The sequence below is a fragment of the Muscardinus avellanarius genome, assembly GCF_963383645.1.
Source record: "Muscardinus avellanarius genome assembly, chromosome: 8".
NCBI classification, from domain to species: domain Eukaryota; kingdom Metazoa; phylum Chordata; class Mammalia; order Rodentia; family Gliridae; genus Muscardinus; species Muscardinus avellanarius.
In genome coordinates this window covers 18,019,128-18,033,697 of record NC_137794.1, presented here as the reverse complement: position 1 = coordinate 18,033,697, position 14,570 = coordinate 18,019,128, and the positions used below count along the sequence as shown (strand labels likewise).

Here is a 14,570-nt window from a genome sequence, read left to right as displayed (position 1 = left end):
ATCCAGTTTAAGATTTTTTGAAGTTTCCCTTTCAAAGCAAAACCTTACCCTACTACACTCTTATTTTGAACATTTTCCTATTATTATTGTGAGAATCTCTTAAAGAAGAGATTACCTAACCCTACCTGGTACAATTCCAAGCGAAGCTTGTAGTCCTGATATAACTATTAAGGGTACACTCTTTCAATCTATTAGGTGTCCCATTTTGGAAAGTAAATTATATAGCCATCCTAATCCTAAGGACCCTTTCTAATGGCCCTAGAGCTTGTTAATATATCTGGACATAAGGGAATAGTACATACTCAACTTTTTAAATTATGTAGTTCATTAATAATGGTTTATCACATGCTCAGTTATAATATTTTTAAAAACTTTTAGCAGTTTTACTTCAATATTTAGATGAATTAGAGCTTTGAAGATGACTCTATGGATTATTAAATAAAATTGTGGGGGGGGGGAGGACTGGGGATTGAACCTAGGGCATTCTCCCTCTAAGCTACACCCTCAGCCCTGTTTTGTATTCTTTATTTTTTTTGAAAGACAGTCCCACTAAGTTGCAAAGGGCCTAAGTGGCTGAGGCTGGCCACAAACCTGCAATCCTTCTGTCTCAGCCTCCTAAGTTACAAATGTGCACCATCTCACCCAGCTAATGAAGAACTTTTAATACTCAATCCTTAATAAATAACAACACTCTAGTGACTGCTAAAAATGCTAAAAAGCACAGTCATCCTTGAAGATATTCTGATACAATATTGTTTCTTAATAGTAAGCAATGTATTAAGCAAAGGGTAAAGTCACTTTTTTCCTAATTATGAAATGCCTTACTTTGGAACATGACTCTACTGGCAAAAGAAATAATTAGAAAAGCCCAGCCTGGCTGTGCACGCTTGTAATCCCAGCGCTTGGGAGGCTGAGACAGGAGGATTGCATAGGTTCAAAGAGAACCTCAGCTACTTAGGCTCTCAGCAACTTAGTGAGACCCTGTTTCCAAATAAAGTATAAAAAAGGTCTGGGAGTAGAGCCTGGAGGTAGAAAAGCCCCTAGGTTCAACCCTCAGTAACACACACACACACACACACACACACACACACACGAAATAATTATTTTTCAACATTGTTCATTTTACTAATTTCTCAACATCTCTGGTATACATGTGCCAAACAAATGATTTTAAGTGCTGATTAAAATATAAATCAAGGAAAAGATTCTGAGTTAAATACATGCAACTAGCCAGGCATGGTGAAGCATGCCTAGCACTTAGGAGTCTGAGACAAGAGGACTACAGGTTTGAGGACAGCCTCAATAGCATGGTGAGACTCTCAGAAACCTAGCGAGACCTTGTTTCAAAATAAAAATACAGCTACGGTTATAGCTTGGAGGTAAAAAGCAATCCCCAGGGAAACACACACACACACACACACACACACACACACACACACACACACACACCCCTATGCAACTAAGTTTATTCACTTCTCAGTACCACACTATCGCTACAGAAAAGGGGTCTTTGTTGAAAATACACGTAGTCAAAAGGAACGGAAGAGTAAAAGAGGAGAAAACAGCTAAATTTTGGAAGCCAATTAAAAGATGACTAACAAGTAACTGATACAGGAGATCCAATGACACAAATACGAAGCTGGCCATCTGGGCAAAATGCAGTACCATTAACACTTAACCCTAAACTGGTGGCTTAACCTCTGGAGAAAGTAAAAAGATAGTTTCTATAGTAAACAATATCAGGCACATTTGAGAGTGGCAGTACAATACACAAAAATTTGTGAAAGTAAGTGAATTTGTATACACTGAAAGCTAAGACACCCCAATCAGGCTCCCTCAAACATTCCTATAATATACTATTATGGGGAATAGCCTAAAATTTGAAATAAGGGGCCATGCCAAAAATAGTATAACCAGATCATCATGCAATGACACTGTTGAGAAAAGCAGCCTATGTGCTTACAGGTTCCACTTCCCTTTTTTTTTTTGGGGGGGGGGGGGTGATACTAGGGGTAAAACCCAGGGGCCTTCTACCACTGGGCTATACCCCAGCCTTATTTTTCTAATTTTTTATTTGCAAACAGAGTCTTGCTGAGTTGTTGAGAGCCTAAGAGGCTGGGGCTGACTTCAAACCTGTGATTCCTCCTGTCTTAGCCTCCCATATACTGTGATTACAGGCATGTGCCACTATGCCCAGCTAGTCGCCTTCCCTTAAACACGAGTAATAAGCAAGGATCAAACATTTTAGAAAAGTCTCTACCATGAAATACAAAGGCCAAATTTGTTTCATTTTTTAAAAATACAAAATAAAGAAAATATAAACTATGAAAGGAGATAAGAAAAACTTATTAAACACCTTTAGTATCTTAATAGACATAAAAGATTTCGCATTCGTTAAGTCAAAATTAGAAAATCTAAGGGCTGCTGGATATTCATTTTTGATATGTAGAAGCCAAATAGAAAAGAAGGAAGAAAAGGAACTTTATGAGAATTAGGAGACCAGGTAGAGAAGTGAAAGGGAGGCAGGAAAAGAAGAGGAAGTTACAGAGATGGGAAGAAAACAGACCCAGTGATATTTTATGCATATATGAATGCACCACTGTGAATCATACTCTAATTCTACAATTATAATGCACCAATTTGCCGGGCGTGGTGGTGCACGCTTGTAATCCCTGCGCTTGGGAGGCTGAGACAGGAGGATCGCACAGGTTCAAAGCCAGCCTCAGCTACTTAGTGAGGCTCTCAGCTACTTAGTGAAACCCTGTTTCCAAATAAAATATAAAATGGACCTGGGAGTATAGCCCGGAGGTAGAAAGCCTCTGGGTTCCACCCCCAGTACCACCCCAAAAAATAAATAAATAAATAAATAATGCACCAATTTAAAAAATGCTACTAAAAGGTTCATTCCCAAAACAAAAAGAGAGCATCTGAAAATAAACAGTATAAAATTTAATAGACGCCAGGTGTGGTGGCGCATGCTTGTAATCCTAGCACTTGGGAGGCTGAGACAGGATTGCACAGGTTAGAAGCCAGCCTCAGCTACTGAGTGAGGCTCTCAGCAACTTAGTGAGACCCTGTTTCCAAATAAACTATAAAATAGAAGCATTTCAGGATAAATAAATATGAGAAAATTTCAGCAAGTAAAGAAAAATGGCATAGAGGTGAAGAGTAAGCAAAATAAAGAAAATAGAAGGGTCGGTCACTGCTATCTGACATTTGCCTAACAGCAGTTCCAGAAAGGAACAGTTGAGAAAATAAAGATAATTAACAGTGAAATAATTCAAGCCATTTGTTTCAGAACTGAGTAACAAAACTTTTCAGACTGAAGGACCTAATATCTAGCTCAATACATAAAATGCAGCCATAAGATACATTAAAATAAAATATCAACACTAGAGCTAAAGAAAAACAACTTCCAGAAGAAAGTACCTCAGAAAAACAAAAACGGAATAAACTTTTCAATAACACTTAAGTTAGAAGAAAATGAAGCAACACCTTCAAATTTCCAATCTTGAATTCTATGTGCAACCAAATCATGATTCCAAAGTGAGAAGAGATTTAATATATTTGTGGACATGCAGGCTCTAAAAGTATATCCCATGTTCCCTTTTGTCACAAAACTACTAGAGTAATACCACAAAATGAAGTTCAATCGGGAAAAAAAAAAAAATTGGAACTATAACAAAGCACCAAAGTACAGACTACTCAGAACTTCAAGGTTAACTAACACTAGTCTACCTAGATGTGGATTAAAAGGCCGAGAGACAATGCCGGACATGGTGGCTCAAGCTTGTAATCCCTGGGCTTGGGAGGCGGACACAGGAGGATCACGCAGGTTCAAATCCCCTCACTGGCTTAAGAGACCCTGTTTCCAAATAAAATATAAAATAGGTCTGGGAGTATTGCCCTGAGGTAGAAAGCCTCTGGGTTCCACCCGTAGTACCACCAAAAAAACAAAAAACAAAAAGGCCAAGAGATACTTCTTCAAGCAAATAAAAACAATAGAATACCTGAAACACACAAATTTAAGAAAGATTTAGACAACTTGCAAGAGTATGGGGGTTTAATTGCTGAAAGTACACTAAGCAAATGAAAAGCAAAACAATCAAATCCAAATGATAAAAAGCTGTAGAAGAAAAGCAGTATGTGTTACAAATGGATCACCTCTAATAGAATATAATCCCAAAACATTACCATTAACATAAAAAAGTACCATGGACCTAACAAAAGGATACACTGGAAGGATGAAAACATGTACGTTCGTGTGGCAAGAAAAAAATAAGAAAATCTTTTATCATTTAGAGGAAATCAACAGATAAATACCTAAATCAGAATTGTCAAAAAGTAGCAATGTATACATGATACTTAAAATATAGGAAAGTAAATACCAAAACACAAGCCAATTGAAAGAGTTAATAGTGGTTTCCAGTGGGGTGGAGAAATGAGTAATGGGGTAAAGTAGGTCCTAGAAACTTGTACAACAAACTGATGTATCCCCAAATTTGATTACTATCAAAATTAGCAAACACCAAAAATCTATGAACACTGCCTAATAAGTTTACACCCTAACACGTCTGCTCCTGTCCCCTGGTCTTCTAGCTGACTTCTGTGAAAGGATTACCTTGTGCCATTAAGCGAGGTGATTTCCTTGGTGATCTCACTGAATTTTCTTCTACTTTTTCCCTCAAATTCCTGTTAGGTAAAATCAATTCTTCATCAATGGTATCATTGCCACTTTCTTTAACAACTCCTTCATCCATAATATCGTCAAGACCAACAACTAGAGAAAAACAAAAACAATAATAAAAATTATTTAAAGGAAGTACAGAAAAATTGTAAGATAGTCTTAATGTAATACTAGTTATGAAAATCTAGGTTTATTTCTAACATATCTAATATTGCCACTACTAAGTTCTCACATCAGTTCAATTTGACAAACATCTACCTTGTGAGGAAACTAGTCAAAGAGAAGATCAGCCATAATCTTTCCTGATTTGACCTCAACTCAACCATCACTCATTTATTGCTTGTTGGGAGTATCAGTCAACTATATCTGGAGTACTCAATTATCCCAAGTTTATGTAAAATACAAAAGAGTCTCACATCCTGAAAAGCTTGAGATTCTCAAATGCTGCCAGAACTAAATATTTCAACTGGGATCCTACCACTTAAAATTTTATGCTAAATGTGTAAGGGTAAGCAATGTAGATGAACTTTTGAGTGATATATCCCCCCCCCCAAAAAAAAAAAGAAGAGGAGGAAAAGGAGTAGTTAGCAGAAAGAGGAGAAAGAGGAAAGAAAAAAGTGAAAAATATAATTTCCCTTTCCCACAAATGGTGGAGGAAACAGTACGTGTTTAATACAGATATATAAATTATTTTCTCCTAATCAAAAAAGAGACAAAGCCATTGGGATGGTGAAGAAAGAATGAAAACATCCTGGAAAAGACTGAAAGAAATATCATTAACACTGTTATTATATTGTCATTAGGTCACTTAACTAGCCAACATGTGTAAATAATTCTAAATGTGCATTCATATGAAATCTTTTACAAAGAATGTGATTTTATCACAAGGTCTGGATTCATATCCCTGTCTGAACATTCAAATCAAACTTGACTGTGTGAATGTATGTCATTATCACTCTGCACTTCATCATAACGTGAGATCACAATGAGCCAATAAAAGCATATAAAAACAAATCAAACTTAAGTCACTTAACTTCTTTATCAGTTTTCTTTATCTCTAAAATGACTATAGCAATACATGTCCTACCTACCTAATAAGAGTTGTAATGAGGATCGGGTGAGATGATGTATGAAAACTCATTCTGTAAACTTTAGAGCACTATATTAGTTAGTATCTTCATTCTAGGGGTTATAAGGAACCTCAAGAAGTTATGTAGTCCTCATCTTTGTTTCTAAGTAGAACTTAATTTAATAGAGTTCAACAAGCCCGGCATGGTGATGCACAGTTGTAATCCCAGAACTTGGGAGGCTGAAACAGGAGGATCACAGATTCTTGGCCAGCCTCCGCAATTTAGTGAGGCCCTCTATAACTTGGTGAGACTGTTTCAAAAATACAAAATAAAATAGGGCTAGGGGTGTAGCCTGGGTTCTATCCCTAGTACACCCCCCAAGAAGAGTTTAAAAGAATGATCCTAACCTAAACTTTAAAGAGACAATATTCTTTATAAATATTATTTCAAATGGTACAATCTTCTTTAAGAGCAATTTAATATCAAATAGAATAAAAAAATTATTCATATACTTTGACCAAGATAAATTATAAGGAACAGAGGAAAAAATGGATTTTGGAGAAAATGCTGGGCTGATCCTTATTAGACATAAAATGAACAAATGAAATGTATTTGTATATTTAGACAGAGAAAGAAAAAGACAGGAAGGAAATACATAAAAATTATAACATTAATTATGAGTAGCAATTCTTATTTATAAAAGGTAAGAATATACCTTTCTTCTATATTCCAAATGCCATGCTAGAAGAATTTATTACTCTAAAAATAGAGCTCATTGCTTTTTTGGGGGGTGGGTCTAAGATCAAACCCAGGGGCATTAGACCTCCAAGCTATACCACCCCCTGCTCTATTTTTATTCTTTATTTCGAAACCGGGCCTCACTGGGTTGCAGAGGCCTCACTAGGTGGCTGAGGCTGTCCGCGAACCTCGATCCTCTGGTCTCAGCCTCCTGAATGCTGCAATTACAAGCATGCACCACCACGCCCAGCCTAGAGCCCATTCTTATAACCACTATGCTATGCACTAAACGCTTATAGCAGAAAATGCATCAGGACTCATTTAATATAAGGGTAAAGAAAGGGGAAAAGTTCAGTTAAGCTATTTCAACATGATGGAATGCCTATGCTAGCACACACACACACACACACACACACACACACACATTTTCAAAAATTTTTTTGATATTAAGTAGATCCACTGAGTTCATTTTAAGAAAATCAAACTCTAAACTACTTTTCAGCTCAATTCCATATAAACACATATATTTATATGCATTACAAAAATGCACTGAGTAAAAATGCAATAAACTGTTAACAGTGATTATCTCCAGTGATAAGGTAGATAAGGAACATTATTGTTGTTTAATTTTTCCTATACTTTCTCTGTGCTTTACAAATTTTCTACCAAGGAGCATGTTTTTTCCCCCTGGTACTGGAATGGAACTCAGGGGCATTCTACCTCTGAGCTACACCTCAGCCCTATTTTTATTCTTTACTTTGAAAGAGGGTATCGCTGAGTTACAAAGGGCTTCACTAAGTAATAGCTGAATCCATGAACCACAATCCTCCTGTCTCAGCCTCCCAAATGCTGGGATTACAAGTGTGCGCCACCACGCCCAGTTCCCAGACCTATTTTATACTTTATTTGGAAACAGGGTCTCACTAAGTTGCTGCGAGCCTCACTCAGTAGCTGAGGCTGGCTTCGAACCTGTGCGATCCTCCTGTCTCAGCCTCCCAAGTGCTAGGATTACAAGCCACCACACCCAGTTTAGCATGTATTTTAAATTTTACAGAAAAAGACAATCCAAAAGAAGAAAACAGCCCAGGAGAAAAGGTTAATAGTGTTTGTTGACAGGGAGTAAAAGTATGCAATAATTTTTACAACTAAACTGCAAAACAAAATCATTCCATTTCCTGCCAGGCATGGTGGCGCACACTTGTAATCCCAACATTCCATTCAGGAGGCTGAGACTGGAGGATAGCAGGTCACAGACAGCCTCAGCTACTTACTGAGACCCTCCTCAACTTTGTGAGACTCTGTTTCAAAATAAAGAACAAAAAATAGGGCAGGGGATGTAGCTCAGAGGTCGAATATACCTAGGTTCCATCCCAGACCTGCAAAAAAAAAACCTTATTTGATTTTATGAGACATGAGTATCATAGATTGACCTCAGCAACCTAGCAATACCCTGTTTCAAACAAAGGTCTGTCTGGGGATATGGCTTGGAGATAGAATGCCTCTGGGTTCAATTCCTGGTTGGTACCACAAAAAGAAAGAAAGAAAGAAAGAAAGAAAGAAAGAAAGAAAGAAAGAAAGAAAGAAAGAAAGAAAGAAAGGGAAGAAAGAAAGAAAGAAAGAAAGAAAGAAAGAAAGAAAGAAAGAAAGAAAGAAAAGACAAAAAAACCCCACTCCGTTTCCTAGTAGCATATGACACACTTACTTGATTCCCCTCCACATCTCTAGTCCCCTTCTCCTCATTTAGCTTCTGTGACATTATATCCTTATCTCATCAGAGCCATTTCTCTTCCAAGTCCTTTGAAAGGGTCTCCTTTTCTTGCACATGCCTACACACTGGAGAACCCAACAGTGTAGTCCTCCGGTCTCTCCTCCTCACCCTCACACACACTCATTCATCCGTAAGTGAGCTCAGCCAGTTCTATCTATACCCCTGTACTTCCACAAGGACATTTTCTCAGCTCCACACTTACAGGTAACTTCCAGAAGAGTGTAATCTGACTAAGGGTTTTTCTTTCCTTAGAACACTGCCTATTCTTAGGTACTGCCATCATCTCCCCCTCCTATAACAAGACAAACTAAGGTTTATACCCCATTCAACGTATCTACTAAAACGGGAACCTGAAAAAAAAAAAAAAAAAGACTGATACAGGAGGATTGCATGTTTGAGGCCAGCCTCAGCAACTTGGTGAGATCCTGTTTCAAAATTATAAATAATGCTTGTCATCCCAGCATTCGGAAGGCTGAAACAGAAAGATCCCAGTTCGCAGACAGCCTCAGCTACTTAATGAGGCCCTCTGCAACTCAGTGAGACCCGGTTTCAAAATAAAGAATAAAAAAATAAGGCAGGGGGTGTAGCTCTGAGGTTGAATGCCCCTGGGTTCCAGCCTCAAGCCCGCAAAAAGAAAAAAAATATATATGAATAAGGCTGGGGGTATAGCTTAGAGGTAGAAATGCCCCTGGGCTCAATCCTCAGTACCTCCACCCCAGGTAAAGTAAGAACAACAGGAATGCACACATCCACACCATGCAGGAAAAAAGTGTATGATTTTACCTCCTTCCCACATTCCAGAACTGGGTTATCATTCTCATTTTTAATTTCTGGCATAAAAGTCAATGATTATACTCAGAAATCTCCTTAATACTAAATTAAGATCACTTTAAAATTCCTCTTGTCATAAACCAATATCACACTAATTAAACTTGGTGTTCTAGTCAAACCTACTTGTTAAGTTTTCCTGACACTAATTCTACTTTACTTCAGACTATTAATTTCAATCTGTTTGAGAAAAAAAGGTAAATGAGATTTAAAATTTAAAAAAGAAAATCAAAACACTTGGAGTTAAATTTGTTGCCTATCTCAAGAATTGGTATTTGTTTAAATCACTTTAACACCATACAAGAAAGAATTACAAGTTAGGAATACTAAGGAACTCATCACATTTGGTATGTATTAATTACTTTGGCAGTACAAAGGCCCAACTCAGCTTACCTCTACTATAAACCTGGCATTAAGCATCAGACATGATAAAATGTATCCATGTGTGCGTGCATGTATGTGAGGGAGTATGTGTGTATAGTGACACAGCAATAAAGGCCAGCTGTCTACTTTACAAGGCTTGTGTGCCTGTGCTTAACCCCCAACAGCTCTCTCCCTTGATACTACAGAATGCCAGGGCTCTGTACTATCTATGGTTAAAGTGATCTTTATGGATGACTCAAATGTTCACTCCAAAGAATCTGGGGCATGACAGATTCTATTAAATTGTATGCTGTGTACAATGTTGCTTGATATATATGTATGCCTTTCCTTCCCTTTCAATTTGTTTTTCACAATAAACAAGAGTATATACGCTTACTGAATCTTTACTAAAGGACAAATATATACTTAATTGTTAAGTAGGTATCTAGAGAGGTATCAATTGGCTTTTCAAAAAGAGTACAAACAATTTACACTTCAAAGAGCTTCATATTAAGCACTGCAAACCAGGCATGGTGACATACACCTGTAATCCCAGCACTTGGGATGCTGAGGCAGAAGAATCGCAGATTTGAGGCCTGCCTCAGCAATTTAGCAAGATCAACTTAGAGAGACCTTGTTTCAAAATAAAAAATAAAATTTGGCTAGGAGTGTAGCTCAAAGACAGAATGCCCATGGGTTCAACCCCCAATACTAAAAATTAAAAAGGCTTGAACACTTCAGATTTATAATCTTTTTGATGTCTTAACTTTTCCTACTCTCCTGCTCAGGTATTAATTTTTTTCTCATCAATTTACATGAATTCTTAATGTAATGTCTGTGTTTTAAATTGAAGTATTTTCTCTTATTTTAGTATTTGATATTAGTCTAAGTTAACTTTTCTTCAAAATGCTATCTTTTAAAGATATTAAGGCCAGGCGTGGTGGCGCACGCTTGTAATCCCAGCACTTGGGAGGCTGAGACAAAAGGATCGCACAGATTCAAAGTCAGCCTCAGCTACTGAGTGAGGCTCTCAGCAACTTAGTGAGACCCTGTTTCCAAATAAAGTATAAAATAGATCTGGGAGTATAGCCCAGAGGTAGAAAAGCCCCTGGGTTCCATTCCACTCCCAGTATCACCAAAAAAAAAATTTTTAAAAATATTAAATTACCCACCTTTTCTGGTGTAATTTACACTAACATATCCCAAAGCTTTATGTTTAAATGTTCACAAATATTACAACTTTTGCAATCTCAACTTTTTTGATTTGGGGGAATTTATAGGTATTTTTATGAAAGGGAGGTTTCTATCAAACAAATCTTAAAAACAGAATCAGAGAAAATTATAACTGTTTCCCCTGCAAAATTTTTAGTCTTTTAATATACTGTAATCATTAAGTGATTCATTTGCAGTACTGGAGATTGAACTCAGGAACATCCTACCTCTGAGCTACATCCCAGCCTAGTTTTTAGTCTTTGAAGCAGGGCCTCACTAAGTAGCTGAGGCTTGCCACAAACCTGAGATCCTCCCAATACTGGGATTACAGGTATGCACCACCACACCTGGCTTAGTCTTTGATGTATTAAAGGGCACTTTATCAGGGAAATAAGTATATACAGTGTAGTATGATAACTTCCCAAGCTTTATATTCTCGCATCCCTCCCAAAACACATACACTGAAATGGTAAAAATGGTTATTTTCAGAGGCAGGCGTGGTGGCACACACTGCAGCCTCTGCTACTTACTTAGTGAGGCTCTTTGCAACTCAATGAGATCCTGTTTTAAAATAAAGAATAAAAAATAGGACTGGGGGTACCGCAAACAAAAAAAAAAAAGGAAAGAAAGAAAGAAAAAGAATGGTTATTTTTAGAGATGATTTTGCCCTTCTTTCTAATTCCCACTTTAGTCCGGAAGTAGAAGGGTTTCCAGGAACCCCAGTACCACCAAAAATAAATAAAAAATACTTTGTTAAAAATTTTTCCCCAAACCTATCTGAAAACATGTATGAATGAATGCCTAGAAAAAGAAGGCAGAATGATACATGCTCTTCCACAAAGGCTACTATGGAGAGAAAAATAGTTTGGAAACACATTTTATTTTTAAATTTTTCTTTTGTATCAAAGTCATAGTAAAGCGTTATCTCTAGTTCTATAGAATTTGTTAAGGAAAACATTAATATCCAGCACTCACTTTCCTCCCACTTCCCTATCTGAACTTCAAGGTCTTCAATGGGAAAATATTCACTTTATTATCCTTCACTCAAGTGTCGCTGCAAAATACACCAACATTGCCTAGCCGGGCGTGGTGGCGCACGCTTGTAATCCCCGCGCTTGGGGGGGGCTGAAACAGGAGGATTGCATGGGTTCAAAGCCAGCCTCAGCTACTCAGTGAGGCTTCCAGCAACTTAATGAGACCCTGTTTCCAAATAAAATATAAAAAAGGTCTGGGAATATAGCCCGGAGGTAGAAAGCCTCTGGGTTCCACCCCCAGTACCAACAAAAAATAAATAAATAAACCAACATTGCTTCAACACAGTGCCTAACACAAACAGTAAGATCTTAAATAAATAATAATCATTATTAGCACAGTGTGGCAGGTTTCTCAAAAAGCTTCGTCTAGCCTCAGATACCCTGTCATCTTACCCCTACCCAACTATCTAAATAATTACAAGTTGCCAAGATCAAGTGACATAGGCCAGGTGTGGTGGTATATGCCTATTAACACTAGTATTTAGGAGGCTGAAACAAGACTAAGGTTTGCTGCCAGCCTCAGCAACTCAGCAAAGGCCTCTATAACTTAGTGAGACCATGTTTCAAAATAAAACAGGGCTGGGGGTATAGCTCAGAGGCAGGATGCCCCCCAGGGTTTAATCCCCAGTAAAAACGCGCTCGCACGTGCGCGCGCGCGCGCACACACACACACACACACACACACACACACACACCGAAAACTTAACTTTTTTATTCTATCCTAAAGCACTATGATTTACCTTTTAATTGATTCCTTTAGAAATATTCACTGAGCACTACCAAAGATAGAGAATTCGCAAGACAACTGGCCTGATTTCTTACACAAACACCTATCAGGAAAAAAGTGGGGAAAACATATAGACTGATACATACTTAACTTGATATATCAACTAATTGAAAGTACTGATCTTATTTCAATTCTGATTCAAATAATATTGAGAGAACTAGGTAAAACTAAAAGCTATTCGTAAATGTTCTAGGCAGAATTATCTGTAAATGTTCTAGGTAGAATAATGTTTTTGGTTTTTTTAAATAAACAACTCATATTTCAGATGAATGCTGAAATATTTAGAATAAACCCATAGCCCATATGATTTCTGGTCTGTGCTTCAAATTGACCCTGAATGAAAGGGGTTGTGAAAAAGGATTAAACAAGAGCAATTCTTAATTGTTTAAGCTGGTAGCAGGTACATAGGGATTCATTATACTATTCTCACAGGTTGCAGAGTTTTCCATAAAATAAAATTTTTAAAACTGTTCCTATGAGGCTTCATTTTAATGACAATGACACAAAATATGTCATGTTAGGTAATAAGTCAGATTAATAAAAGTAATAAGGAGCATGAAGGGGGAACAAAGGACAGTTTGCAATAGTAAATAGAATGGTAGAAGAAGGCTAGGGATGGCTGCTCTGGTAATTTATCATACAAGCTTCTGGTAAAGGCAAAAAGTAGAGACAAAAACCCAAGCCCTGTCTGCTCTCCAAGCATTGCGCGGGTTAGAGGTGCTCTTTTCTAAATCCCCAAAGGCACTGTATAGATGAGAAGGAGCCAGAGAATGACATTGCTGAAGTAATTTTCAGCAAAAGCTTAAAAAAGTTGAAGGAATAACTTTCTAATTAGAGGGCACATCAAGCGCCCAGTCTCTGGGGTAGGAATATGCCTAGAATGTTAGGGATAGCTCAAGGGTAAGTCTGTGTGGCTAGATTAAGGAAGAAAAGGGAGAACAGCAGCAAGATCAAAAAGGTACTAAGTCAAACTGAGTAGGGTCTCATAGACTATAAGGCTTTCAGCTTTTTTCTTTGTGCAAAATGCAGTTAGTAAAGGTGAAAATTTTTCAAAGGATCACTCAATCCACTCTTTTTTTTTTTTTTTTTTTTTTTGGTGGGTCTGGGGATGGAACCCAGGAGCATTTGACCTCCGAGCTACACCCCCTGCCCTATTTTTTATTCTTTATTTTGAAACCAGGTCTGAGTTGCAGAGGGCCTCACTAAGTAGCTGACTGTCTGCAAACTGTGATCCCTCTGTCTCATCCTCCTGAATGCTGGGATTACAAGTGTGCGCTACCACGCCCGGCCTTGTGGCACTCTTCAGAACAAGCTGTAAGGAATCCCAGAAGGCAGAAACAGGTAAGCCAGTCACAGGATGCTGCAATGACCAGGTGAGAGATGACAACAGGTAAGACCAGGGCTACAGCAGGGAAAGTGAGAAGTACAAGCAGCCAGACTCTGCATATACTCTGGAAATAAGGCCAACAAGATTTGCTGGTCAACAGAATACAGAATATGAAGAAAAGGGAGAACCAATGACTGCAAAGTTCTTTTGCTGAACAACTTTAAGGAATACATTGCCATTTGAAGATGGAAAAGACTAAGAATTAGTGGTACCAGAAGATGGGGAGGGGAGACCAACTGCAGTAGCATACACCTGTAATCCCAGTTGCTGGGAAGTCAGCCTGGGTAATTTAGCAAAATCCTACCTCAAAGTGGGGATGTAGCTCAGTGGTAAAGTGCTTTAGTCTAGCATGTGCAAGGCTCTGGGTTCAATGCCCAGAATTGCAAAACAAACCAAAAAAAAAAAAAAAAAAAAAAGATAATGAAGTGGGGATGGAGGGAGAGATAAATATTAAGAGTAGTTTTAAACATTAAAACTTAGCTCAGCACCAGGCGTGGGGCGCACGCCTGTAATCACCCACACTTGGGAGGCAGAGATAGGAGGGTTGCGCAGGTTCGAAGCCAGCTGAGCTGGCTTAAGAGACCCTGATCGTGCAGATTCGAAGCCAGCCGCGCTGGCTTAAGAGACCCTGTCTCCAAAAATAAAATAGGTCTGGTAGTGTAGCCCAGAGGTAAAAGGGCTTCCAAAAACCTCAGT

At 38.1% G+C, this 14,570-nt stretch overlaps 1 protein-coding gene across 3 annotated transcripts in view; it reads right to left on the bottom strand.

Annotated features, from left to right (window-relative positions):
• PHF3 (PHD finger protein 3) overlaps positions 1-14,570 on the bottom strand; it is a gene marked incomplete at both ends in the record, with an annotated part of 93,687 nt that overhangs the window by 52,330 nt on the left and 26,787 nt on the right. For 2 of the 3 annotated variants that reach the window (XM_080699735.1, XM_080699733.1), the window contains one exon: positions 4,622-4,780. The exons of the other annotated variant lie outside the window; for it this stretch is intronic. In XM_080699735.1, coding sequence (XP_080555861.1) covers positions 4,622-4,780 — 159 coding nt within the window. The remainder of the gene's footprint in view (positions 1-4,621; positions 4,781-14,570) is intronic. 3 annotated transcript variants of the gene reach the window in all.